At 38.8% G+C, this 24,084-nt stretch overlaps 5 protein-coding genes and 1 pseudogene across 9 annotated transcripts in view; 2 read left to right on the top strand and 4 right to left on the bottom strand.

The window, feature by feature from the left end:
* The window catches only part of LOC118060714 (uncharacterized), a 5,045-nt gene extending 983 nt beyond the window's left edge, over nucleotides 1-4,062 (bottom strand). The window contains exons 1-2 of the mRNA XM_035073982.1: nucleotides 2,698-4,062; nucleotides 1-2,383 (exon numbers count right to left, since the gene is read on the bottom strand). The exon at nucleotides 1-2,383 is cut by the window's left edge and continues 983 nt beyond it. Of these exons, the coding sequence (XP_034929873.1) occupies nucleotides 1-2,383; nucleotides 2,698-4,062 (3,748 nt within the window). The remainder of the gene's footprint in view (nucleotides 2,384-2,697) is intronic.
* A 2,008-nt stretch (nucleotides 4,063-6,070) lies between these two features.
* LOC118060700 (N-(5'-phosphoribosyl)anthranilate isomerase 1, chloroplastic) lies at nucleotides 6,071-7,479 on the top strand. The gene is made up of 3 exons (XM_035073962.2): nucleotides 6,071-6,301; nucleotides 6,378-6,541; nucleotides 7,096-7,479. The coding sequence occupies exons 1-3, from the start codon at nucleotides 6,071-6,073 to the stop codon at nucleotides 7,319-7,321; spliced, it is 621 nt and encodes a 206-aa protein (XP_034929853.1). The 3' UTR covers nucleotides 7,322-7,479.
* Nucleotides 7,480-8,695, bottom strand: LOC118060699 (NDR1/HIN1-like protein 6). Its single transcript, XM_035073961.2, has one exon. The coding sequence runs from the start codon at nucleotides 8,545-8,547 to the stop codon at nucleotides 7,744-7,746; it is 804 nt and encodes a 267-aa protein (XP_034929852.1). The 5' UTR covers nucleotides 8,548-8,695; the 3' UTR covers nucleotides 7,480-7,743.
* A 1,286-nt stretch (nucleotides 8,696-9,981) lies between these two features.
* LOC118060565 (uncharacterized) lies at nucleotides 9,982-11,268 on the bottom strand (annotated as a pseudogene).
* An 856-nt stretch (nucleotides 11,269-12,124) lies between these two features.
* On the top strand, nucleotides 12,125-17,316 carry LOC118060653 (WAT1-related protein At3g02690, chloroplastic). Of its 5 annotated transcripts, XR_012167523.1 has the most exons (8): nucleotides 12,129-12,917; nucleotides 12,996-13,043; nucleotides 13,341-13,463; nucleotides 14,844-14,993; nucleotides 15,942-16,113; nucleotides 16,315-16,375; nucleotides 16,855-17,035; nucleotides 17,107-17,316. XR_012167523.1 is itself a non-coding variant. In XM_073403617.1 (7 exons), the coding sequence occupies exons 1-7, from the start codon at nucleotides 12,213-12,215 to the stop codon at nucleotides 16,934-16,936; spliced, it is 1,341 nt and encodes a 446-aa protein (XP_073259718.1). In that variant the 5' UTR covers nucleotides 12,129-12,212; the 3' UTR covers nucleotides 16,937-17,316. The 5 variants fall into 5 exon arrangements, 4 of the variants coding, with proteins under 4 accessions (XP_073259719.1, XP_073259718.1, XP_034929807.1 ...); XM_073403617.1 differs by having other exon boundaries at nucleotides 16,855-17,316; XM_035073916.2 differs by lacking the exon at nucleotides 16,855-17,035 and having other exon boundaries at nucleotides 12,130-12,917.
* Nucleotides 17,317-19,946: 2,630 nt separating this feature from the next.
* Nucleotides 19,947-23,126, bottom strand: LOC118060696 (uncharacterized protein At1g65710). Its single transcript, XM_035073958.2, has 2 exons — nucleotides 21,543-23,126; nucleotides 19,947-21,118 (listed from the first exon to the last, which is right to left on the bottom strand). Exons 1-2 carry the CDS (start codon nucleotides 22,890-22,892, stop codon nucleotides 20,198-20,200), a joined length of 2,271 nt encoding a protein of 756 aa, XP_034929849.1. The 5' UTR covers nucleotides 22,893-23,126; the 3' UTR covers nucleotides 19,947-20,197.
* Between the last annotated feature and the right edge of the window lie 958 nt (nucleotides 23,127-24,084).

The following is a 24,084-nucleotide window of genomic DNA, read 5'->3' as shown; positions in this document are numbered from 1 at the left end:
GTAGTCGCCATATGTGCTTCATGGTTGCCGTTTTGTTCCATGTTTTCAAACTCTTTAGTCCCAGTCCTCCTTCTTGTATCGGATAGGAAATATTGAGCCAAGAAACTTTTGAGCCTTCAGAAGATAAAGATACACCTTTCCAGAGAAAAGAAGCCATAATGCTTTCAATCTTTCGTATGGTTGCACATGGAAGTATGAACATTGTAGACCAATAAACTTGGATGGAAAAAAGAACTGACTTGATGAGTTGCAACCGACTTGTATATGTTAATGAAGCCGATGTCCAGAGTTGAATTCGGGATGTGATTCTTTCAATTAAAGGGAGGCAATCCTCATGTGTAAGTCTTGTGGATATTAGGGGAACACCAAGGTATTTCATTGGAAGACAACCATGCTGGAATCCTAATTGTTGCTGAATGCTGGATTGCAGTTCCTCGGTTACACCGGATAGATAAAGTGAGCTTTTGGAGTGGTTGATAGTGAGGCCTGACAATTGAGAAAACTTATCTAAACAGTCTTTCAGGAGACCAACAGAAACGGTATCAGCATGGCAGAATAACATTAAATCATCTGCAAAACAAAGGTGAGTAATAGAATTGGGTTTGCATCGCCAATGATATTTGAAGCTAGGATTCTGTGTTGCATGTTGCAGCATTCCACTCAGCCCTTCCATTGCTAACACAAAAAGATATGGAGAGAGTGGATCGCCTTGTCTGAGCCCTCGAGTAGCATTGAAGAAGCCATGCAGCTCCCCATTGATATTAACTGTGTAGTGTGCTGTAGATATGCATATTTGGATCCAGTTGACCATGCATTGTGGGATGGCAATGGCTTTTAATCCGGCTAGAATAAATTCCCATCTCACAGTATCAAATGCTTTCCTTAAATCAATCTTCATTGCACACTTGGCCGGTCCTGTGCTTAGATGGTTGTTATGCATAAGTTCCTGAGTAAGCAGAATTGCATCTGAAATATTTCTTCCTGGCAAGAAGGCAGATTGTGAAGTCTCAATGATCTCATCTAGAGCATGCTTGATTCGGGATACAATTATCTTAGAGATGCATTTATAAAGCACATTGCAACAAGAAATGGGACGAAAACCATTCATGCTGGCTGGGTTTTCTACCTTGGGCACAAGAGCCACTCTAGTAGCATTGACACACCGTGGGAGAGCATTGTGAGTAAAGAAATACCTTGTGGCAGCAATGAAATCATCCCCAATAATTGACCAGCACGTCTTGAAGAAGAAAGCATTGTAGCCATCCGGTCCTGGAGCTTTGTTGTCAGGAATAGAAAAAAGTGATGTCTTTATCTCAGCATTACTAATGGGGAGGAGCATTGTAGAGGCAGAGGATGTAGAGATGGTGCCCGTATATAGTGGTGTAATGTCTTCTGTAAGTGGTGGTTGTGGAGTAGATAGAAGTTGTTCAAAGAAAGATATTGCCATCTTTCCCAACTTCCCCTGGTCATGTATCAGAGTACCTGTATCATCTGTGAGGCTATGGATGTGATTCCTAACCTGTCGATGAATCAAAGATTTGTGGAAAAAAGTTGTATTTCTATCACCCAGTTGGAGCCATTGGATTCTAGACTTTTGCCGAAAAAATGATTCCTCATCCTTGCATAATTGCATGTAATGGTGCGCTGTTGCTCTTTCATTGGCCATAGCTTCTGATGATGTTGGATTAGCAGCTAGATTAAACTGAGCAGCATTCCATGCATCTCTAGATTGGATGACTCTGCTAGTAATGTAAGAAGTATGCTGTCGGTGAAATTGCTTAAGAGCAGTTTTGAGGAGGCGCAGCTTGGTTGTGAATATATATATGGGGGAACCTGTAACTTGAGTTTGCCAGGAGGAAGTAACAGTGTCTATAAAATCATCTCTATCTGCCCAAAGGTTCAAAAATTTGAAAGGAACCTGTCTTTTGCAGCTCACTGGAAGAAGATTGAAGATCATGGCACTATGATCAGATATGTGGCGTGGCTGAAAAGTAGAGTGAGCTCCTGGCCATGTTGATAACAGGCATTGATTACCAAAGATCCAGTCCAATTTCTTTTGGATTGTGTGAGTTCCATGCTGGCCATTGTGCCAAGTAAATCTTGGGCCAGTATAAGGAATTTGGATGAGTTCTGACTGACGAATGCAATGCCTGAAATCATCTTGGTGCCGATACCATTGCATGTCCCCTCCTACACGGTCATCAGTATGAAGAATGGCATTAAAATCCCCCATCACGAGCCAGGGGAGTCCAGCATTAAGTGAGCTTTCATGGCTGAGGTGATTCCAAAGAAGAGTTCTTTCAGCAGGGGTATTATGATTATAGATGAATGTGATTTTGAGAGGCTGAATGAGAGATGGGGCAGTAACCTTACACGAAAGCCACTGGGAAGAGGAGTTTTCATAGGTGAGGCTGACTTTTTGAGAATTCCAACCTACTAAAATGCGACAAGGAGAAGTGGAATGGATGTTGGACGTAAACTACCAGTGTGCAGGGGCCAGAGTAGCTTCTACTGCAGTTAAATTGGCACCCTCTATCTTGGTTTCAAGTAATCCAAAGATATCAAGATCATTTTTTTGTGTCCACTCACGGACAGTTTTTTGTTTATTGAGGCTATTAAGGCCCCATGTGTTCCAGCTACCTATATTAAACATAAATGTAAAAATAAGAGACGGCAACAAGATTAGAGGTACTGAACCTCCTTTCGCCTCCTTCCCCCTTTCTTTTTCTTGGTTGTTTTTGGAGAAGAAGATGGGGAAGCATCATGGACAGTTATGGATGTTGAAGAAGTATCTGCAATAGTTGCCATATCTACATTTGTAGAGTCACTTTGAGTTCCCAAAGAGTCCATTTTGCTCTCTTGACATGGTGCATTGTCCATGAGATTTGGTACCTGGTGTCTGGCATCATTAGCATTGATGCATAGTGCAGGAACAGTATCTGCAATTGCATCTTGACAAAAGACATTTGGATCAGCAGGAAAGATAGGTGCAATGGTTTTTAAGGTTGAAGTATGGGGAGGTTGAGGGTTCGGTTGGGGACAAACAGGGTTGGGAGAGGTGTTTAAGTGTGGATGGGGGTTGGCTGATGTAGGATCGGGTTGGCTTACAGCACTTGGAATGATGCCCTTGCCTTTGTCTTGTGTAGCTGGATGTGCAACTGGAGGAGCACTTGAGGAAGGATTATGTGAGGTAGTTAGTGATGTTGTGGTTCCTGTTTGGGCTTGGTCATTTGGATTTGGGGGTGATGGAACTGGGGCATCGGCTATTCCCTTGCCTTTGTCAGGCTTAGGCTGCTGCTTGATTTCTGCAGTTGAGGAACAAGAATGGCCAAATACCATGCATTTATCACAACGAGCTGGCTTCCATTCATAGTCCACGGTCACTGTGATAGGATCAACAGATAGGGGGCTGTCTATATCAAACTCCTGAACAAATGGAAGTGTAGCATCAATCTCAACACATACCCTTGCATACTCCAATCGGGTGCAATTGTATGTTTGTTCATCACATGACAAAGGTCTGCCAATCATACTTGCAGCCAAACTTAAGCCTTGTTTGGACCATAGAGGAAAAGGCAATCCATGCATGCGAATCCATACTGGAAGTGTGGATATTTTGTTCTTGTCAAATTGGAATCGTGGGTGCCATTGTTGAAGGATGATGTTTTTGCCACCAAACATCCATGGCCCTTTCTCCAGAATCGCATGCAAGTTTTCTGCAGTATTAAACCTGAAAATCAAAAAACCATTAGCAGTGGCTGTGACATTTTCTAGCCCACACTGTCTCCATACCCGTGATGCAATTTTGTTAACAGCATGATAAGGCATTTTATAGCCTGGAAAGAAGCCAACCATACAACGGTTCCATTGTTCAGCATTCTCCAACAGCATGTCCTCAGAAACCTGAAGTCGATGCCCAGCCGGTTGTCTAGGAAGATTTTCAAGAGTAAAACGGGTGCTAGAGTCTGAGATCCTTACTCTATCAGCCCATGAAGATTGAGTAGAGGTAGTGGATGGTTTGCTAGTGGTGGTGGTAGGCAGTTTGGTGGTGACAGTAGCCATATAGGAGGGATTTGAGCCGATGTTTAAAAGTAAAAAGTGGTGCAAGTATGGTTCGGAAAAATTTGATGATGGTGCGTGATGGGAAACAGGCTTTTTGTGATGAAAGTGGTTCGGTGAAAAGGTGGGGTTGGTGGAGATGATCTAGTTTCAAGGGTTAAAGGCTGAAAACAGTGACGGTGGGGGCAGAATTCAGGCCGACGACTCATATCGCCTGTGCAGCCATGCTCTCTTCATTTTTATTTTTTTTTTTCCTAAACCCCTCCCTCCTCCCTAAACCCTAAACCCTAAACCCTAAACTTTTTTTGGATAAGAAGGGAAAGGCCCCCGCCCGGAACCCAGAACGCGTGCCATTGGGCAGGCCCAAGCCCAGTACGGGGACGAAACCTCCTGCTGACCCAGGCTCTTACGAGGGGATACAACGCCCAGCGTCGAACTCGTCCCCGCTTATGCGGAGCGCGCGCTCTCTACCGGTACGCCACGACCCTCGGGGTCCTTAAACCCTAAACCCGAAACCCTAAACCCGAAACCCTAAACCCGAAACCCGAAACCCTAAACCCTAAACCCTAAACCCAAACCCTAAACCCAACCCCTAAACCCCTAACTCTGAACCCTAAACCCTACACCCTAGACCCTAAACCCAGAACCCTAGACCCAAAACCCAAAACCCAAAACCCTAAACCCTAAGCCCTAAACCCTCAACCTTCAACCTTAAACCCATAACCCCAATACTCAAACCCGAAATCCTAAACCTTAACCTAATCCCTAAACCTAAAACCCTAAACCCCTAACCCTAAACCCCTAAACCCAAAACCTAAACCCCTAAAACCCAAAACCCTAAACCCTAAACCTTTAAACCCTAAAAATTTTTTAAACTTTTTTTGGATAAGAAGGGAAAGGCCCCCGCCCGGAACCCAGAACGCGTGCCATTGGGCAGGCCCAGGCCCAGTACAGGGACGAAACCTCCTGCTGACCCAGGCTCTTACGAGGGGATACAGCGCCCAGCGTTGAACTCGTCCCCGCTTATGCGGAGCGCGCGCTCTCTACCGGTACGCCACGACCCTCGGGGGCTAGAACCGATTTATGTGGAAGAAAAAACAGTTGAAAGAAAAACCCGGCATGACCCGGTTGACCCGGTAAGACCCGGCTACAACTCTCTGAATTTTATTTTATTTTTTTTTACTAAATCGATGTCGTTTTGATTTTTAAAAAAAATTATCCCAACAAAAACCCGGGCCTTGGACCGGGTTGGGTCTTAAACCCTAAACGCAAAAAAAAAAAATCCTCATGCACCAGTCTGAGAAAAAAAACCTTACTAAATCAGGTTATACTCACACTATCTTTTCAGCTCATCAACAATTAATGCCAGTTGCCCTCAGCACTATGCCATAATTTAAAATTTTATTGTTCTTTGTGCTTCAAAATGATCTTGGAATGGCAAAACATTGATTGAAAAGTCTGAACTGTCCATTTATCATACTAGTTTAAAGAGCAACATCCTGTTTGGTTTTTAATGATTGAGCATTGTATATGTGTTTTTTTTTTTTTTTTTTTTTTTGCAATAAAGATCGCTGGGTCTTCAAGTATTTCATTGATCTTTGGTCTTTATTGACAGGGTTGACTACTGGAGGTCACTCGCAAAGAAGTCATGTTCCTTGTATTTTTTTTATCCTCTGTTATTTCAGAATATAATATTCTTTTGTTCCTGCCCGTTCCAATTAGAGCCCCATTTACCCCAATAGATAACGGATTAAACCCCAATCCATGTTGTATTATATATGCAAGATAAATAACTCTTTACGCGATCTCTTTTTGAATGTCTAAATGAGATTTTGGTAGTGTATATTTAAAGAGTCGAGAATGCTGAGTATTTGCAGTTCTAGTTGGGAGTGAACTGAACTTCTCGAGAATTTCATTTCATCCAAGGAGTAAGGTTAATTGCGTTTCCACCCCATCAGAGAAAGCTGCCTTTACTCTTGAAGATCATGAAAAAAAGTGCCCTTTGGTTAAAATGTGTGGGATTACCTCAGCTCGAGATGCTGTGATGGCAGTAGAAGCTGGCGCAAAGTTTATTGGGATGATTCTTTGGCCCAACTCAAAACGTTCTATTTCACTTTCAGTTGCAAAGGAAATTTCGAAAGTTGCAAGAGAATATGAAGCAGCACCGGTAGGGGTGTTTGTGGATGATGATGCAGACACGATATTGAGAGCTGCGGATGCAGCAGACCTTGAATTTGTGCAGGTATATTTTCGTACTTTTGACTACTTCTTATCTAGTATATCACTTTTGTTTCTGACTTCGATATTCTATGATTCAGCTTCACGGGAAAGGCTCACGGGCAGCTTTTCTAGATTTAAAGGGAAAAATTCGAATAGTGTATGTTCTCCATGCAAATGAAAATGGAAACCTTCTAAATCAAATTTCAGATGAAGAATGCTCCTTGGTTGATTGGATTCTCGTGGATAGTGCAACAGGTGGCAGGTAAGAAAACGATTTACCTTCATGTATAGTTCATCCATCATCTCCATTTTGCCGGTTTGTATATTCCATGGACCATCTATGTTGAGGTTTAAAAATATAGAATTTTGGTACTAATTGATTTGATGCATTATATTCAATGAGCTTCGCGCCTAGGAACTGGATAGTTTTCGATGGACCACCATGAGCAGAACTGAGTAGATGTTGGAAACATGTCTGATGCTCGCTTTATACAGGTCTAGACTGGACTATCTCAAAGTAAGCAGATATGATTAACCTTTGGATCAATTGAACTGAAGCAAATAATTTTGTGCAGCATGTTCAATCTGTAAATTACTTTGTTTCAGTAAATTACTTTGTTTCAGAAGCAGCTGTGGGAACTGAAATACATGCAAGACAATAAAAGCGCAATTTGCATCTAGACCTCTCAATTTGCCTAAAATTTTTATTTACAGAGCCTGCATACATGTAACTCACATTCCCAGCGTCCTTTTCTTTGGTATTGCCAATCTTGTTAAAGACTTCTTCCTTAAATAAACTTATGATTCTTTTTGCAGTGGCAAGGGATTTAACTGGACGCATTTTGAATTACCACCAATCAAAAGCAAGAATGGATGGCTCTTGGCGGGAGGGATTGAGCCTGAAAACGTTAGTGAAGCTGTTTCTCTCCTCAAACCTCACGGTGTTGATGTTAGTAGTGGTATTTGTGGCTCAGATGGCATTAATAAGGATCAATCACGAATAGTGTCCTTTATGAATGCAGTACATTCTGTACGCTATTGATTGACCACAAGGAAAAAGAAACCAATCCGGGCTGCGTCACTTGAAACCCGATTTGCATTATGCCAGCCAGTATTACTATCATCTCATTCTATGTAGCTATCTAGTTGAATATGGATGTAGCATGGGTCGGAAATCCATGCTTTTAAACTACGAGAGGCAGCTCGAAGTGTATTTTAATGTATTATTCAAGGCATTTCAGAATGAGATAGATGCTACCGATGTAAATACAGCACTCAAAATAATACATAGCGATACAAAGACATGGAGGAAAAAAATCATATAAAAATATAATTCTCCAGCCTTAAACGAGAGGCGGGGAAATAAGCTAGGAAAAATCCTGCTTTTTGATCAATGGCCCATATATGCGGGCACAATACACGATCAAAAGATAATATAAATATGAAATAATAAAGTTAATTAATTTATAGCCTAAACCTAAACTTACAGCTACTATTTCTAATATTAATGGCGTTATTGGCAGCTAAGCTGTCGACATCTAGCCTGCATCTGACCCTGAACTTCACCTTCATGAGCTTCAGCTTGCCAAGCTTGATTCTCACAGGCTGGTTCACCCTGAGGTTCAAAGGAATGATTCCAGTTTGCTGTTGTTGCTGTTGCAATGAAGTGATTAATGTATTGCCATCATCTGTTTGTCCTGATAATAACACATTAAGCACGGTGGTGTTCCTGTGACCCTGGTAGAATTTTGGTAACGACCCTTGACATAGATTTATGCCTGTGTACCACACGCTTATATGGCTCCCACCCTCGTAGTAGACGCCCACTTTCTTGTTAGGATTCCTAGCAGTGATGGTGACATTGAAGGTGGCAGATAAGCTTGAATTGTTAGTGAGATTGAATCGGGTAATTTGCAGCGTGTCGATGGAGAACTTTGGGAGTTTGGGTTGGAAGACAAGGTACAGGATTCCGGCAACAGCTCCAATGACAAGAATGAGGAGCAAGAGAAGAGAGAGTGTCCAGCACAAGAATCTGCAACAACAGCTTCTTCTCTTCTTGGGTGGTTTAGTGTGAGTGACCGGAATTGTACGCTGAAAAGGGGGGTAATGGTGGTCATGATTGTGTGCAGCTGGATCACCTTGATCAGACTTGGAGGAGCCCCGGGGCACTAATGGAGCCCTGGGAGTCTGTGGTGCCTCGACATCTAATGGTCGATCGTCATGGGTGCTACTCGTATTGAGAGGATGAACTTTCTGATGATCTGCCATATTATCCGTCGGTCTATGGATCGATGGGTGGATTGTTCACAGATTTGGAAGGTAGATATAGAGCACAAGTTAGTTAGATTTTTGGTTAACATTGAAGCTGCCCTTCTTTGACTTTATCTTGGTACATAGAGAGGTCAGGGCAAATTAGTAAGCCCCTGTGTTAATTAATGTTCAAGCTGCAGGTTTTTCCTGGGGTAAGGAGATGAGCACCGATCGCATGCCTGACTAGTCTTCTCTCTTTATGTATCCACAGAATTCAACAGCGTGTTGTTTGAGTCTTTCCTGACTTTTTTTTTTCTTTTGAATTATATTGGAACCTTCATTTATTAAGATCATACCGAATCATTCATTCACACACATCACAAAAGCTAATTTCCTCTGCTTCTTCTTTTTCTTTTCTTTTTTATAGAATACATGGAGACAGCAATAATTAATAACCATAAAGTGGCTCCTTGTGAACATATATAGACTTGGTGTAGCCGGCCGCTTTCTGTAGTTAAAAAAGAATGGCATCCCAAGTCAACAAAAGAAACCTCACACTCAAACATATATATATATATATATATATATTTATATATAGTGCTTGAATATTACAATAGAATATCGATCGAATACCTAAACCCTGAACCATAATTAATTAAATTAGGAAAGATAGCTCAGATCACATATTATTTGAGGAATTAATTAATGTATAATATTGTGGTGGGAGTCCATATAATATTTGTCTAATACAAATTAACGAGTGAAATAATCATGAATTCGGGGTATCACATGCGATTGCAGATGATACTTCCGGAGTGGGCCAACATGCTACGATCCATTTCAAGTAGAAACTTCCATTCACTGGTCTTGGAAAGATTATATATCCGTGTAATTAATCAATATTCAAAACAAAGACTACGTCCTGCAGGTTGCTTGTTACTTAATTTTGCAGATTAGGTAATCTGATGATGATATTGTTTTTTTGATAATATATACACGTAATTAAACCTTGTTGACTAATTATCATTCCGAAGACCGGGCCTCCATCATCGATCTCTCATGCCTTCCGTCACATTGATCTCCTTTCATACTCAGAATGTGAATCGATATCAGGGGCAGAACTACATGCATGGTCCTTTATTTCAAAGACATTTCAATATTATAGTCATGCATTCAGCGTCCAAGGAAAAAAAAAAAACTTGCTTTTGATCCTTGTTTATACGAGCCTATTTTCATCTTTGCCCTTGAGTACTCTTATTTATTTGTTTTATCTTGGCCTCCCTGCCCCCTGACTGGTATGCCAAGTAATTAATTAACTTCTAATAATATCTTTTTTTTAATATTTAACGTTATTTAAAAAAAGATGGTAGCAAATTGCCACCATGCATTCAGAAAAACAACTCAAATCGCAGCACATGCATAATTAGCTAATTAATGGATGAACCCTAGACTCTACCAACGACAAAAAACCACCGATCCATGGCCATTACCTGTGTTGCTAGTGCACTCCAAAGTGGAATCGGTATTCAATGCCATTAGTTGAGCTGCATGTTGAGGTTTCGAGGATGGTGAGAAAATGCACAAGTTACAATCTGCTGATACAAGAGAAGAGGTCTTGTACTTGTTCTCCCCGCCCATGATTGGCATTGGAACCCCTCTCTTGACTGGATTCTCGAAATCCGGACGATACGTCTTCCCTAAGACACCTTCCACCTTCTCTGACAGATTGAAAAACTTGAATTGCACCTCCAAATGTGCAAAACAATCATCGGATGGTATTTCATACTTGTGTATGCGGTCGTCTTCCTTGGTTATGGGAACAATTTTCACGGATATCTCAACAACATTGCGCAATGTAACTGTAACGCCATTGTACGTACTTTGCTGTCCTCTTCACCACAATAGTATTTAGGTCAGGGCTAGTCCTAGTAGAGAGGTGACCTTGAGGAATGTTGAATGGTGTGCCATCATAGGTGAAGAGGAGTTGGTCGACTTGGTCGTCCCATTGTGCCACCTTGTTCGCTGCTAGAGTGAACGAGTGAGAGTCGAACATGAGACCCAAGGCTTGAATCCATGTGTTGTCACGGGATCTTCCAGAAGGTCGGCGTCCAATGAATCGAGCATTTATTTGAAGATTAGAGTCAGATACTAAGCTAAAATGCTCGTTTGTCTTTCCGTGGAAGTAGAACATGACACCATCTCCTCCAACAAACCTTGGATCATAACAGGCTGCACCGATACCATTACAGTTTGGCCTGCGAGCTGCAACAAGATATACCATAAATATTTTAATATATAACAAATTAAGAACTATATATTGTATAAATTGATGAATGCTCATTACTTTAGCGAGTGAAGTCATGAGAAATTATTAAAATATATATGACCAAAGAAAGCTAGCTAGGATTGGGAATTTATTAAGTACTTACTTCTGCAAATGGCTTCACATTTTTTGGAATTACAATCTGCAAAACAGCCTTTATTCTTGGGGTCATAGGGCTTGAATGTAGGGCACTGGGAGAGGCAGGAAATGATTTGGCCAAAGCATTTTGAATCAAACTGATTGCAGTAGACTGACTCAGGGAATTCCACAGAACCCTCTGGAGGTGACACTGTCGATAGTGGTGGTGGTGGTGGTGGTGGTGGTGTGGCAGCTCCAATGTTGTCTGCATGAGACTTGGCAATAAGAAAGTAGAGAAAGAACAAGAGGCCGGGCAAAACTGAAGTGATAGTGGTCATGGTTGACACACACTAGTACTGCGCTGATTACGTTTATATGTGATATTCTAGCAGCTCCAGATCAGACGTGAAGCTACGTAGAATCGAAGAGAAAGCCTAGTCAATTTATAGCTAGATCGATGGATATACAGAGCGCATAGCATGATGTGGATGAGCATCTTGGTTAATTATAATGGACAAAATTGATAGGCTAGCAATTAGTCAAATCCATTTTTTAATTGAAACTCGATCGATTCCTTTTATTTTTGCTTAATAATTGTTATCATCACTGGGAAGTGCATGCCGACAGAGGCATCTGCGCCACCTTTTGTGTTTCTTGGTCATGTGCAATTAGTAGCCCACTTTCGCTATGAAGTTCTCCTCTCTGAATTCATTGCAGGAGTTGAAGTATTACTGGAATAATTCTCGTCGTGTGGTCTTAATTTCTTCTTCTTTTTTATCTATTACAAAAGAGGGACTCGAACACATACAGACGAGATATTATGGGGGAGGGTAGCTTTACTGCCAGTTGAGGTATATATTCATAGGCTGGTTTTCGACATTGGATCCATCTCTCTGTTTGTCTATCTGCCTTTGTTTCCAATTCCCACCAAAATTTATCTCCAGGATTCATGCTCCAATTTCTGATCTTAATTAATTTAGTATTATAATATACAAGGCGGCTGCTTAGTTTTTAAAAAAAAAAAAAAACATTGGGCTGATTTATGGGCTTGAAGCTCGTTGCTCGCGATAGAAGGCGAGCCATTTTTTAAATTGGGCTTTTTAATGGGCCTTAAGCTTATTTGCATGATTCCGATACATGGATGGTGAGGGCTAGGAGAAATCGGGCCGAAGTTGTCCAATAATCCACGTATCATCACTGGCTGCCTCGCTTTCTAGTCTTCTCTAATCTCTACTGAAGCAGCGATAATATCTGTGAGGTAGGATTTGGATTTAGGAAGGAGATGGAGGGAAGCTTGAGCTTGTTTTCTGCATCTTCTTTGACCAACTGCTCTATCCTCCTCCCTACTGCCTCTGCCTCTGCCTCTGCCTCTGCCTCTGCTTCTCTTTCCTTATCTCATCCTCATTTCTCTTATGATTATCCCCTTAAATTTCCTCATCTTTCACAGCGTGCGTCTCCAAATCATGCTTTCAGTTTTCCATTCTCACCTTCTTCTTCTACTACTACTTGTCAAAGAAGCAGAAGCAGACGTGCCACCTTCATTTCCAAGTGCACCACAAGCAGTAGTAGAAAGGCTGAATTGGAATTCGAATCATCATCATCACAACCTGTAGATGATGGTGGTGATCTTGATTACGTGGGGACAGGCCTTGACTCGGAGTGCCTCGTATCCGAACCCAACCTCGACGCTCCACTCATCCAATTGTCGTCAACAGAAAAAGGAGAAACAGCAACTGAAAGCTTAATTGAAACGATAACGGAGACTGCAGTGCTGGTCTCTCCCTTCTTCTTTTGGGGCACTTCTATGGTGGCAATGAAGGAAGTTTTGCCCCTCACTGGCCCTTTCTTTGTCTCCTCCTTTCGCCTCATTCCAGCTGGCTTGCTCTTGGTTGCCTTTGCTGGATTCAAAGGGAGGCCTCTGCCATCTGGACTCACTGCTTGGCTCACCATCACTCTCTTTGCCCTTGTTGATGCCTCCTGTTTTCAGGTCTTCACTCACGAATCCTCTTTCATTCATTCATTCTTTCTTTCTTAATAATTACGTAATTAATTGTAACTCCAACAGGGGTTTCTTGCTCAAGGATTGCAGAGGACTTCTGCTGGTTTGGGTAGTGTACGTTTCTTTTCTATTTTGCCTTGTTATTCTTTTTGTTTCATATTTCAATTTGGAAGAATTTTTATAATTTTGATCACTCAAAATGTTCTTATTGAATTGAATTCCCAAAGAGGAACGTTGTTCTAATATAAGAAAATATTTCATCTTTCAAAAATAAGAAATCGTTTTGTTTTTTTTTTTTTTTTTTTTTTTTGCTGCAAATAAGCAAAGTTCATTTCTTCAATGCATTTCATACTTCTTGCTCCAGAACAAAAGGAGTGTCATTTGTGGATTATTTTTTTTTTCATACTGCAGGTCATAATCGACTCGCAACCTCTGACAGTGGCTATACTTGCTAACTTGTTATTTGGTGAGTCCATTGGGATCGTTGGAGCTTCAGGCCTTGTGCTTGGTGTCATAGGCCTTTTACTTCTTGAGGTAAACACTTCACGTCTGCTAACGTTTATGCAAGTTACCTAACTTGTATGTACTTGTTGATGAATTTTCTAAGAGGAATGAAGTTTCAAACTTCACACATATGTACTTGTTGGTTCTTATAGATGTTTGTTAGGCATTCTTTTACTATGATGTGCTAGTAGTATGTATGTAACAAGTTTTTGTTTTTAGTTTATGAAGGGATGGTTGAGAAGTGAGGATTGTTGGGTATGACACCAAGTATCAGTTTTCAGTCTCTCATTCCTTTCTTCTTCTTCTTCTTTTTTTCTTTTATTATGGTCAATGGTGAGCTAATAAAAAATAGAAGATGTTATTCTAGAGTTGGGATTAGTTACATCAGCTGCAGCTAGAGTTGGGAAAACTTGAAGTAAATCTATGGACTGCCAAGAGTCTGAAAGCTTCAGGCTGAGCAGGAACAAAATGAAAAGTATCATTTGCAGCTTTAGAATTTCTTCAGTGGAAGAGGAGTTGTAAGTTTCGATGGAGTAGATCTAGCAGTTGAATATTTTAAAAGATTCACATTTTGTAATACGAAAGGAAGAGAACATCAACGAATTTGTTACCCATGGAGTCAAATCAAGGTGTTTTGAAATGGAGCAGGGCAGGTAGCGTGCTGCACGATTGAAGGATAAATTTAAATTACTCAATCAGCTAGCCATTCTTTATGTGAGCAACTGTTTGGCTATGAAAAGGCGGCAATGTTAACTAAATGAGCATGGTGAGACAGGAATATTAAGATGGATGTGAGGAAACATAGGAAAGAACCAAATAAGAAATGAGTGTATGTGTGGGAAGGTGTGGGAAACACTCATCAAAAGAAAAAGAAAAAAAAAAAAAAAGGAAGTGTATCATAAGATGGTTTGATGGTTAGTTGGATTGAAGTAGTATTGGCAAGGAAAGGGAGAGGTAAACAAAAAAATGGATAATATAAGTTGGTAAATGTTTTATTGGTAATCTTACAACAGTTGAAAATTTGTTTAACTCCTAACACAACTGGATAGAGGAAAATGATTCACATAATTGAACTCAACTTGCTTGGGATCAAGGCTAGTTGAGGTTGAGTTAATATTTTATTTTATTGTTCAGTTTATTTTGTTTAATCTAGTTATCGCGGATGACATTACTTGAATGTTCCACCCTAGTAAGCCCCCCTAACCACATCATCAACAAAAGTTGTGTCATTATTACTTTCTCAAATCACCACTTGTCACTTTTCTTTGCTGTTTAACTATGCTGTAGTCATATGATGCATTACAAGTATTTTTTTGCTATATTCTTTTATTGAGACATAGCAAATATGATTTCCTAGATGAGACATAGCAAATATGATTTTCCAGCACCTATTTACATTATATTTAATAGGTACCTACTCTAACATTTGATGAAAGCAATTTTTCCCTATGGGGAAGTGGAGAATGGTGGATGCTTCTTGCTGCTCAGAGCATGGCAGTTGGCACGGTCATGGTTCGATGGGTTTCAAAGTACTCTGATCCTGTTATGGCAACTGGATGGGTATGTTATCTTGAATCACTCAGCAAGTTGCCTGTCATTTGTGCCATGATTTGATAATTAACATGGATAATTGCAAGTTAGTCCTTTTCTTTTCTTTTTCTATATTTTATCTGCTTATTCCATAGTGTCTCTTTTTCTCCGTTAAAGGAAGAAATTTTCAATGAGAGTGTGAGTGTGTGTGTGTGTGTGTGTGTGTGTGTGTGTGTGTGTGAGTGTGTGTGTGTGTGAGAGAGAGAGAGAGACAGAGAGTAGACAGCTAAACACATCATTTTCAATACAGAATATAAACAAATAACCTTCCAGTCCTGTTGAATATAAGCTAAGGACACGACTTGGAAAAGGCTCCATGATGAAGGGTAGCATGAGGGAGCTTAGCATAATATTTTGTCTATAATAACTGCTAGAAAAGAGATTGATTATTGAGAATTCCAGAATTTCTTAAAATTCATATGTGATTCTTCTGCCAGCACATCATTACAAAAAAAATACCTTCAAAGAATAATACGGCCATTGCCCTTCTTAAAACACACTAAATTAAGCAATACCAGTTTTTATATCTTTCCTAAGATTAATCACTGTTGACCACATAAATCAAAAGGTCTATTCCATATGCTCCAAGCAACAAGACTATAGCAAAGATGACCACTTTTTCTTGGTTGCTAATATCTTAATAGACAGTACATGCAAGAAGAGTGACACTCTCACCTGCAAGAAGATATGATATGATAGTTTTATTCCTGAATTGCTTGGGTACTGGGCTCTGTTTGTATTGTGATAATAAAATTGTCCATTAATGTACCTTGGATGTGATGGATCTTCAAATAATTAAGTTGTTGAGCGCTTTCAAATGTTGTAGGATGTCCCGCTTCTTCACTTTGGTTTTGTGATGAACTCAAAGCAAAAGGAATGGAGATTGACAGACTAACTCACATGAAACTATTCTTGCAGCATATGGTTATCGGTGGTCTCCCTCTTCTTGCGATATCTGTTCTCAACCATGATCCTGCCTTCAGTTTGAGTCTCAAGGACCTGACAGCAAGTGATATATTGGCACTACTTTATACCTCTATTTTTGGAAGTGCCATTAGTTATGGAGTGTACTTCTACAGTGCAACAAAAGGTTGAAGTATACTTAATTTTTCATTTTGGTCGGTTACTATGTTTCATTTTGTTGATTAAAACTAAGTTGTCCATATGATCCATGGTTCAAATTATCTGTTTTGTATTTTTTAAGCTTAAGTTTGCATAATTTCTTTGAATCTGTCCAGGGTTACTTGAGAATTCTTTCCTGAACTAATCTACCTTCGCTGATGCTTTTCAGGTAGCTTGACAAAGCTCAGTTCCCTCACATTCCTAACCCCAATGTTTGCCTCAATTTTTGGGTAAGTTCCATCAATCAGAATAACAAGAGAAATGGAGATATAACTTGATTAAATTCCCTGGGCTAACTTGTTTACACAAAACAATATCAGACAGAAGATCTTAAGATCTGCAAACATAAGATATAGATGAGAAACTTTATTACACTGCCTGGACTAAATCCATATGGAAAAGAATAACACACAAAAGATGAGCTGGGTAGCAGCTAGGGCCAAGTACTGATGTATGATGCATTATATATCATAGTGTTTGTCTGATTTGTTTCTTCATGTTGGATTTCTAACCCCAGGTTTCTATATCTTGGGGAAACTTTCTTACCCTTGCAACTGGCTGGGGCCATTGTTACTGTGGTTGCAATATATATGGTTAATTATCGGAACAGTAATGAGTGATGTATTAGTGAGAGTGAGGGGCTATATAAGATGCAGACAGAGAATAAGACCAATTAATTTTGATCATGTTGGCTCTACCCTTGTATAAGGCATGTTAAAAGCATGTATCTGGAAGGAAGTTCAATAATCAAGTTTATAAGGAAAGTTGATGGCCTTCAAGATGTGCTGTGAATGCTGGAAGCTCTCTCAATTCTCGAGGCTAAGAGACTGTTTTAGGGATCTTGTATCAGGCAAACTGTTCTGGTTGCACTTGTTGGGTTCCAAATTGAAGTAAGAACTAACTGTCCTCATGTCGGTTAATCAATTTCATACCAAGTAAACTGGTCTGCTGCTTTTGGTAGGTACACGTAAACTGATGGCGTCATCTTCCAAGGCGTTGTAAATAATTATTGTTGCCATGTTATAGTTTTTTAATATAGGAAAAGGTTCAGAATATGCTTTATTTATGATGTTCATATATTTCTTAAGTGAGCTCTCTGATGTAGATATATTGTAAGCATGACTCATGAAGCAGAATTAGTTTTTTATTTATTGTTATTTTTATGGTTATAGTTCTTTCTTGCATGTAACAAAAAAAAACCTTGCAATTAAGTTTTATTCATATTGTATAAATAAATGCTTTGATATTCATTAATGATATAATTTTTTGCATTTTAAGAAATACAAGACCTGCTTTATCTTTTATACAAATTGATATCAGAGCAGATTATCTTGGAGGAGGACTTGTAAGATTAAGAGAGTCAACACACAATCTCTGAACATGTCACCTAACAATATATATATATATTAAAGACTTATAAGATTAAGAGAGCCAACATACAACCTCTAAACATGTATCACCTAATGCTATATATCTAATATGAAGTTATTTACTGCAATTACACCGTGTTTGATGGGATAAATTATCAGGTATGTGGTTATCAGGTATGTGTTTGGGATAAATTATGAGATATGAACTATTAGAATGGAAGTCTATCTTAATGCTAATGATTTGGGGGAAACTGTTGAACAAGTACATGAAGTTCCTCCTTGCTAGACAATCCAATTGAAGATCAAAAGCAAGAGCAATTTTTTTCGCAGCAATCTCAATATCATTTTTAATAGAAAATGATTTTGAAAACAGCCAAGGAAATTTGGTATTTTTTGAAGCAAGAATATGAAGGAAATGGGAGGATCAAAGGGATGCAAGTGCTGAATTTGATTTGAGAATTTGAAATGCAAAAGATAAAAGAATAAGAAACAATCAAGTAATATTCTAACAGACTTCTTAATATTGTCAACATTGTAAGATTCTTTGATACTAATTTTTATGATTCTAGAATTGTTCAAAAGTTCCTAGTAACAATTCTTAAAAAATTTAAGGCTACAATTTTATCTTTGAAAAACCTAAAAGATTTATCAAATATTATTTTGTCTGAATTGTTGAATAAACTGCAGGCATAAGAGCAAAGGAGACTTACGAGGAAAAAAGGATACATGCTTTCTTGGCCAAATCTTAAAACAGTCATGGTAGCAAAAACAAGAAAACAAAGTAGAACAATAAGCATACAGGTTCTGCATCCAACATCAAAAATAGCAAAAGCAATAGTACTCAAGACTTTCCTCTTTGCTCTTACTATAAAAGGAAAAAAACAATCATCCACGAGAAAAAAGTTAGTGAAGGCTTGATGCACGAATGTTTTAAGTGTGGTCAATTAGGGCAGATGGAAAAGATATGCAAGACTTAACAACAAGATAGAGAAGCCAAGATGGACGAGGATCAATATCTAAAATAGCAGTTGTTTGTGGTATCATGCTTGGCCACTAACAACTTCACAGGAAGATGGCTTATAGACAGTGGTTGTACAAACCATATGACTAATGATTGAAAGCTCTTCAGAGAGCTTGACAGAATTGTTGTTTTCGAAGTTAGAATTGGAAATGGAGCACACTTGACATTAAAAGGCAAATGAACAGTAGCTATTAAAGGACACTTAAATTTAAAATTAATTTCAGATATATTTTATTCTCTTGAAATTAATCAAAACTTGTTAAGTGTTTCTCAACCATTTAACAAAGGCTATAAGGTGTTGTTTGAAGACAATAATTGTGTGATTGAAAATGCAAAAGATATAGAGATATTCATAGTTCAAATGAAAGGTAAAAGTTTTGTCTTAGATTTTATGAATAACAAGTAAGTTGTTATACACAAAGAAGACATTAATTTGATTCTTTGGCACAAAAGAATGGGGCATTATCATCATAAGCTTTGCTTTTCATGAAAAAAAACAATATGGTGAAAGCCTTGCCTAAATTGAAAAAATAATTCTCCTACATATGATGTTTGTTAATATGATGTTTGTTAATATGAAAAACTATCAAGGTTTCCTTTTCAACAAAGTAAGGCCTAAAGAACCACATAGAATCTGTAATTAATACACATAGATATTAGAGAACCAATGAACATGTTATCTCTAAATGGCAATAAGTATATATTTCCTTTATTGATGATTATTTTAGAATGTGATGGATTTATTTTATGAAATTCAAAGCTGAGATTGTTGATATATTTGGAAAGTTCAAAGCATGGTTTGAAATACAAAATTCAAGTGATCACAACCGATAATAAAATTAAATATACTTCTAAAAGGTTTAACGGGTTTTATGAAGATGCAGGTATTGAACATCAATTAACAACACCATATGCCCCTCTGCATAATAGAGTTATGGAGAGAAAAAAAATAAAATGGTGATAGAGATGACAAGATGTTTTCTTCATGATAAAAGGTTGTTAAAGAAATTTTGGGCTGAGTTAGTGAACACAATAGCTTTTCTACTAAATAGATTGCCGACAAAACCCTTATAGACAAGGACCTCATTTAAAGCTTTTTTTCAGAGTGACTCAAGAAGCAGAATTAATTTTTTATTTGTTGTTATTTTTATGGCTATGACCGGTTTAACAGAAAGATTTGATATGCAAGGAGATTTTCTTGCAATTTAGTTTCATTCCTATTATATAAATAAATGCCTTGATATTCAATAAAGATACGATCTTTTGCATTTTAAGAATATAAGACAGCTTTCTCTTCTATACAACCAACATATATATTATTGTGTGTTCATGGTGTTCATATTTAACTGAAACTATTCAGAATTTAGCTCTTTTTTGTGTAAACTATTCATGATGTTCATATATTTTTTTAATGAAACTATTCAGAATTTAGCTCCATATGCAGCGATGCTTGTGATTTCAGCATATGAATAAAAGGGAGTTTCTTCCCTAATTATCCCGGACTGGCATCCAACTCTTGTTGAACAAGGGAAGAATGAGTCTATTTGAATTAACAAGAAAACAGGTTGCAAGTTTGCAACCATCAACGAAGTAACCTTTGAAACTGAAAGTTAAAAAGGGCCACAACTGCGTGGAATTTGAAAACAACACAACTGAGTGGATTATGTTTGAGTAGCAGTTGCAAGGATAGGAGTTGTGTGAGCATTTTTACTTGTACCAAGTCTCCCACGTCCAATTCCAGTCCTCTGTCCACTGAATGCTCTCCTGGCCTGTTCCACGTCACGCCCTGTTTCAGGTAATCCATGCTTTTGATATCCCAGAGGACTCTTGTCATCCTCATCTCTCGTGTTGGATCTTGAAGACCAGCGATCGGTTGAATCAGCTGAATTGGGTTCCCATGAAGAGGTAGACAATCCTAAATGCTGTTGGCTGCCACCAACAAAGCTGTTACTTCCTGAGGATTCTTGACCATCCATGTCTTCCCCGCACAATGTACCTCCTCCTCTTCTCACGGTTACATACTTGTGAAAGCTTGGCTCCATAAGATCATCACTTGCAATTACCTCAGATTCTACAAATGGGTCTTTTGCCTCAGGTAGTTTCTTCCCAACAAGATTAACAGCAGCCACTGCAGGGGGGCTTATTCTATCATCAGAGAAGGCACATGACAGGTTGGAGCTTGTAGTGGAATTGAGGTCTGCGACCGCTTCAAGAATGGAGCAGGCCTTGGTGACACAAGCTGGGAGTGAAAAGGAAGGAGGAGTGTTCTTCTGGTGAAAATTTTGAATGTCTTCCAGCAATAGTGCGGTATATGATGGAGTAGAATTCAATAAAGTTTCAGGATTGAGGTCCAGGTCTCGCGATCGCCTTGCCGACCTGCTTCTGGTTAATGCTTGGGGCTTCAAGCTTTCACCTCCCAAGTCTACCACATTGGTCGTGACTGGTGGATGTCCTTTGGCCTCTTCCAATTGTTGTTCCTTTGAAAGCTTGTTTTCCAGTGAAGCCATGCTACTGCATCTGTAATTTGCCACTTGAACATTGACTCTGTTGTTTTTCTCAGAATTTTGCTTCTTCATTGGAGTCTGAAAAGGATGCATAAAGGCAAATTTTATGTTCCAAAGAAACAGTATTAGTAGCCTCTTTAGCTGGCACATGCTCAAAAAAGACCACTGTGAAAAAGAAGAGATCGCACCACTAGGACAAAAGTTTGGTTGAAATTTGTCTTAGTTCTAGAGGGAAATTATGAACACTATTATGTTCATTCGTAACTTCAATAATATAAGCTTAGATATTATCAATTACAGATTGGTTAAAATTGAAACCATTTAAACGAGAGTTGCTAAAACTAGAGTATTGAAAGATCAATTGGCGAAAATAACCATGAGCGGCTATGATATTATAAATTTCTTCATCTTGACCAAATCTGTAACCTTCATTAGCGGATTCATTTTACAAAGAACCATGCATAGTGAATAGAACCCTCCTCCTCTAGTAAAAAACTGTTACCTGATTCAGAGGATTGAAAGTTTCCTTGGCCACCGCTTGTCCTTCAATATCTTTGTTTCTGATTTGTGATCTGTTGTTGCTGGTGCAGGTAGCCTTGTTGCCAGATGGTTGTGAATGCTGTAATGAATTGGGGTCAATTTCGCTCAATGGGTTTCTTCTGTAAGGAGATTGGTCTGCTTTTCTTGAATTGCTGCGGCTAAGACATGGCTGCTGATTATTCTCATTAGAAGTCTTAGCATTGGCTCTGGCAGGAGATTGGGAGCGTGGGGATGCAGCTGTCCTGGAGCCTGCCACCGCTGCCTCACCAACATTTCTCTTCACCGAGATGCGCTTAGTTCCAGCCGTTGCTTGCGGTTCAACTCCAATGTTGTTGCTTTTATCCATCACTAAAGAAGAAACAGTGGCAGGGACTGATACCATTTTTCCAGGCCTATTACCAGTACCACCAGTATTGTTACCAGGAATAGTAGCATTAGGATTTCCAGGAGTAATGCTTGTATTTTGGGCTATTTCTGATCTTCTACCCGGTGATCGACTCACCCTTCTGCCACTGCTACCACTGGCCCTCTCTCTGCTTCCGGAGCGCTGGTTCTGGTCTCTTTCCCTGCTGGGTGTCCTTCTCCTCCCTTGAGCAGAAGGAGAAGCAGAAGGCCTGCTGGATTGGCGTTGGCGGTGGCGTTGGCGATGCTGCCTTCTCTCCGCTGTAACCTCGCCCTCGTCGTCGTCATTGCCCTTCCTTCTAGAATCATAATCGGCAGAAGTGGTAGGCTTGACATCTTGGTCCTGGTCATTATTATTATCAAAGTCATAACTCCTCTTGGAGCCAGAATACTTTCTGCCAGAAGAAAGAGGCTTTCCAGCTCCAGAGGAGTTGCTGCGACTAAGCCTTCCACACTGTATGAGAATGGCATCTACCTCTTCTTTTGTGCAGCTTGATGTTCTGACAACCACATTATTAACACCAGCATTGGTGTTGCTGTTCGCCAATACTATTTCACCAGCAGCAGCAGCAGCAGCAGATGCATTAGCGTTGGCAGCAGGACCATCTTCGTTGGGAGGAGGGATGCGTTTGTCTCTATCATGGCTTTTCCTGTGTTTGATGACAAAAATTTCTTTCTTGAGTAAGCTGTCTTCTTCTTCCTCTTCTTCTACGACTTGTTTGGTGACCACCTCTTTTTGCTCAACTATCTTGTTCTTGATTGTGATCTCATTCTTCTGATCTACTTTGAGAGTGGCATTGTTAGTATTATGTGGGTGATTTAGAACTGGTTGTGAAGCAGGAGCCGCAGCTGCTTTCAAAGAAGGAGAAGAGGAAACTTCATTATTTTTCTTGCTAAAACAAGCACCCATAGCGAAGGTATTGTATTGGTGAGGGAATGGAACAGAGAAAGAACAGGTTTTATTTAAAAGAGAAGGTTTGAGGGTAAGTAAAGAACAAGAGAAGGAGGAGGAGCTAGGATTACTGGCGCTGCTAGAGTAGCGAAGGGATTTTATTTGAATACATGACTGAGTGGAATGAAAGAGAAGACAAAGTGAGACCAAGATTCACCCACCCTTGGTCTCTCTCTCTCTCTGTCTATTATTTCAAGTTTTACAAATCGAGAGGGGGGGGCTCGTTGTCCAAGAAAGAAACAACAACATTTTCAAAAGTACCTGCTTTTTGGATTTATAATAATAATTAACGGTCCAGAGTTAGAGAGAGAGAGAGACACAAAAACATTTCAAATTTTTGAGGGAGAAGCAGAGGCAGAGAGATGTGAGAGAAAGAAGACCGTTGCGGTAAGCTACGATTTATTTCGAACTGCGGTTAGTTTTTTTAAAGTATGTTTTTTAAAAAAATTATTAAAATAATTATTTTTAATATTATAAAAAAATTAATTTAAATAAAAAAACATTTATTTTAAAAATATATATATTTTTAAGATACAAAAATAAACAAATTCTAAACAGGGTAGCATTTAAAAATGTGGTTTCTCAAAAATTTAAATTTTTTTTGTTGAAATTATTATTATATGTTTTATCATTTAATACATTAATATCAAAAATATTTTTAAAAAAATAAAAAAATATATCTTAATATATTTTTAATAAAAAATATTTTAAAAAATAAACACTATAATACTATTTTCACTCTCAAGCATTAAAAACAAAAAAAAACAAAAATAAAAGAGGAAAGTCATTAAACCGAGGACGAGAGAAAAGAGAAGAGACATAAATAGTCGTTGGATGATGGATTGGAGTTGTCTTAACTATCTGCTTTTCTTGTGACCACCCACCCATTTCTTTCTTTATCTTTTTGTTTTTATCATAAGGGAAATAGCCAACATTTTTTATTATAGTAATAATAACAACAACGATCATTTATTCTCGAATCTTTCTCTCTCTTCTTTTAAATTTAAATTTCTTTAATAGCTATCTCATCCACAATATCCTTTTTAACTTCTCTTTACAGAGATCTCCAACTGCCATGCTGTTATTAATAATATCAATAACACTATATCTAACTTAACTTATCATATTATAAATTTGTTTTTAAAAATTA

This window comes from Populus alba, chromosome 12 (genome assembly GCF_005239225.2).
Source record: "Populus alba chromosome 12, ASM523922v2, whole genome shotgun sequence".
Lineage (NCBI taxonomy): Eukaryota > Viridiplantae > Streptophyta > Magnoliopsida > Malpighiales > Salicaceae > Populus > Populus alba.
This window is presented reverse-complemented; position numbering and strand designations above follow the sequence as displayed.

Bases quoted from the DNA above. Each gene is read 5' to 3' on its own strand.
- LOC118060699 (XM_035073961.2), bottom strand. From the start codon at position 8,547: ATGGCAGATCATCAGAAAGTTCATCCTCTCAATACGAGTAGCACCCAT.
- LOC118060696 (XM_035073958.2), bottom strand. From the start codon at position 22,892: ATGGGTGCTTGTTTTAGCAAGAAAAATAATGAAGTTTCCTCTTCTCCT. The intron at 21,119-21,542 runs GTAACAGTTTTT...CATCCTTTTCAG, and splicing joins CTTTCAATCCTCTGAATCAG to ACTCCAATGAAGAAGCAAAA.
- LOC118060700 (XM_035073962.2), top strand. From the start codon at position 6,071: ATGTGTGGGATTACCTCAGCTCGAGATGCTGTGATGGCAGTAGAAGCT. The intron at 6,302-6,377 runs GTATATTTTCGT...TCTATGATTCAG, and splicing joins CAGACCTTGAATTTGTGCAG to CTTCACGGGAAAGGCTCACG. The intron at 6,542-7,095 runs GTAAGAAAACGA...TTCTTTTTGCAG, and splicing joins GATAGTGCAACAGGTGGCAG to TGGCAAGGGATTTAACTGGA.
- LOC118060653 (XM_035073915.2), top strand. From the start codon at position 12,213: ATGGAGGGAAGCTTGAGCTTGTTTTCTGCATCTTCTTTGACCAACTGC. The intron at 13,044-13,340 runs GTACGTTTCTTT...TTCATACTGCAG, and splicing joins CTTCTGCTGGTTTGGGTAGT to GTCATAATCGACTCGCAACC. The intron at 16,376-16,662 runs GTAAGTTCCATC...TTCTAACCCCAG, and splicing joins ATGTTTGCCTCAATTTTTGG to GTTTCTATATCTTGGGGAAA.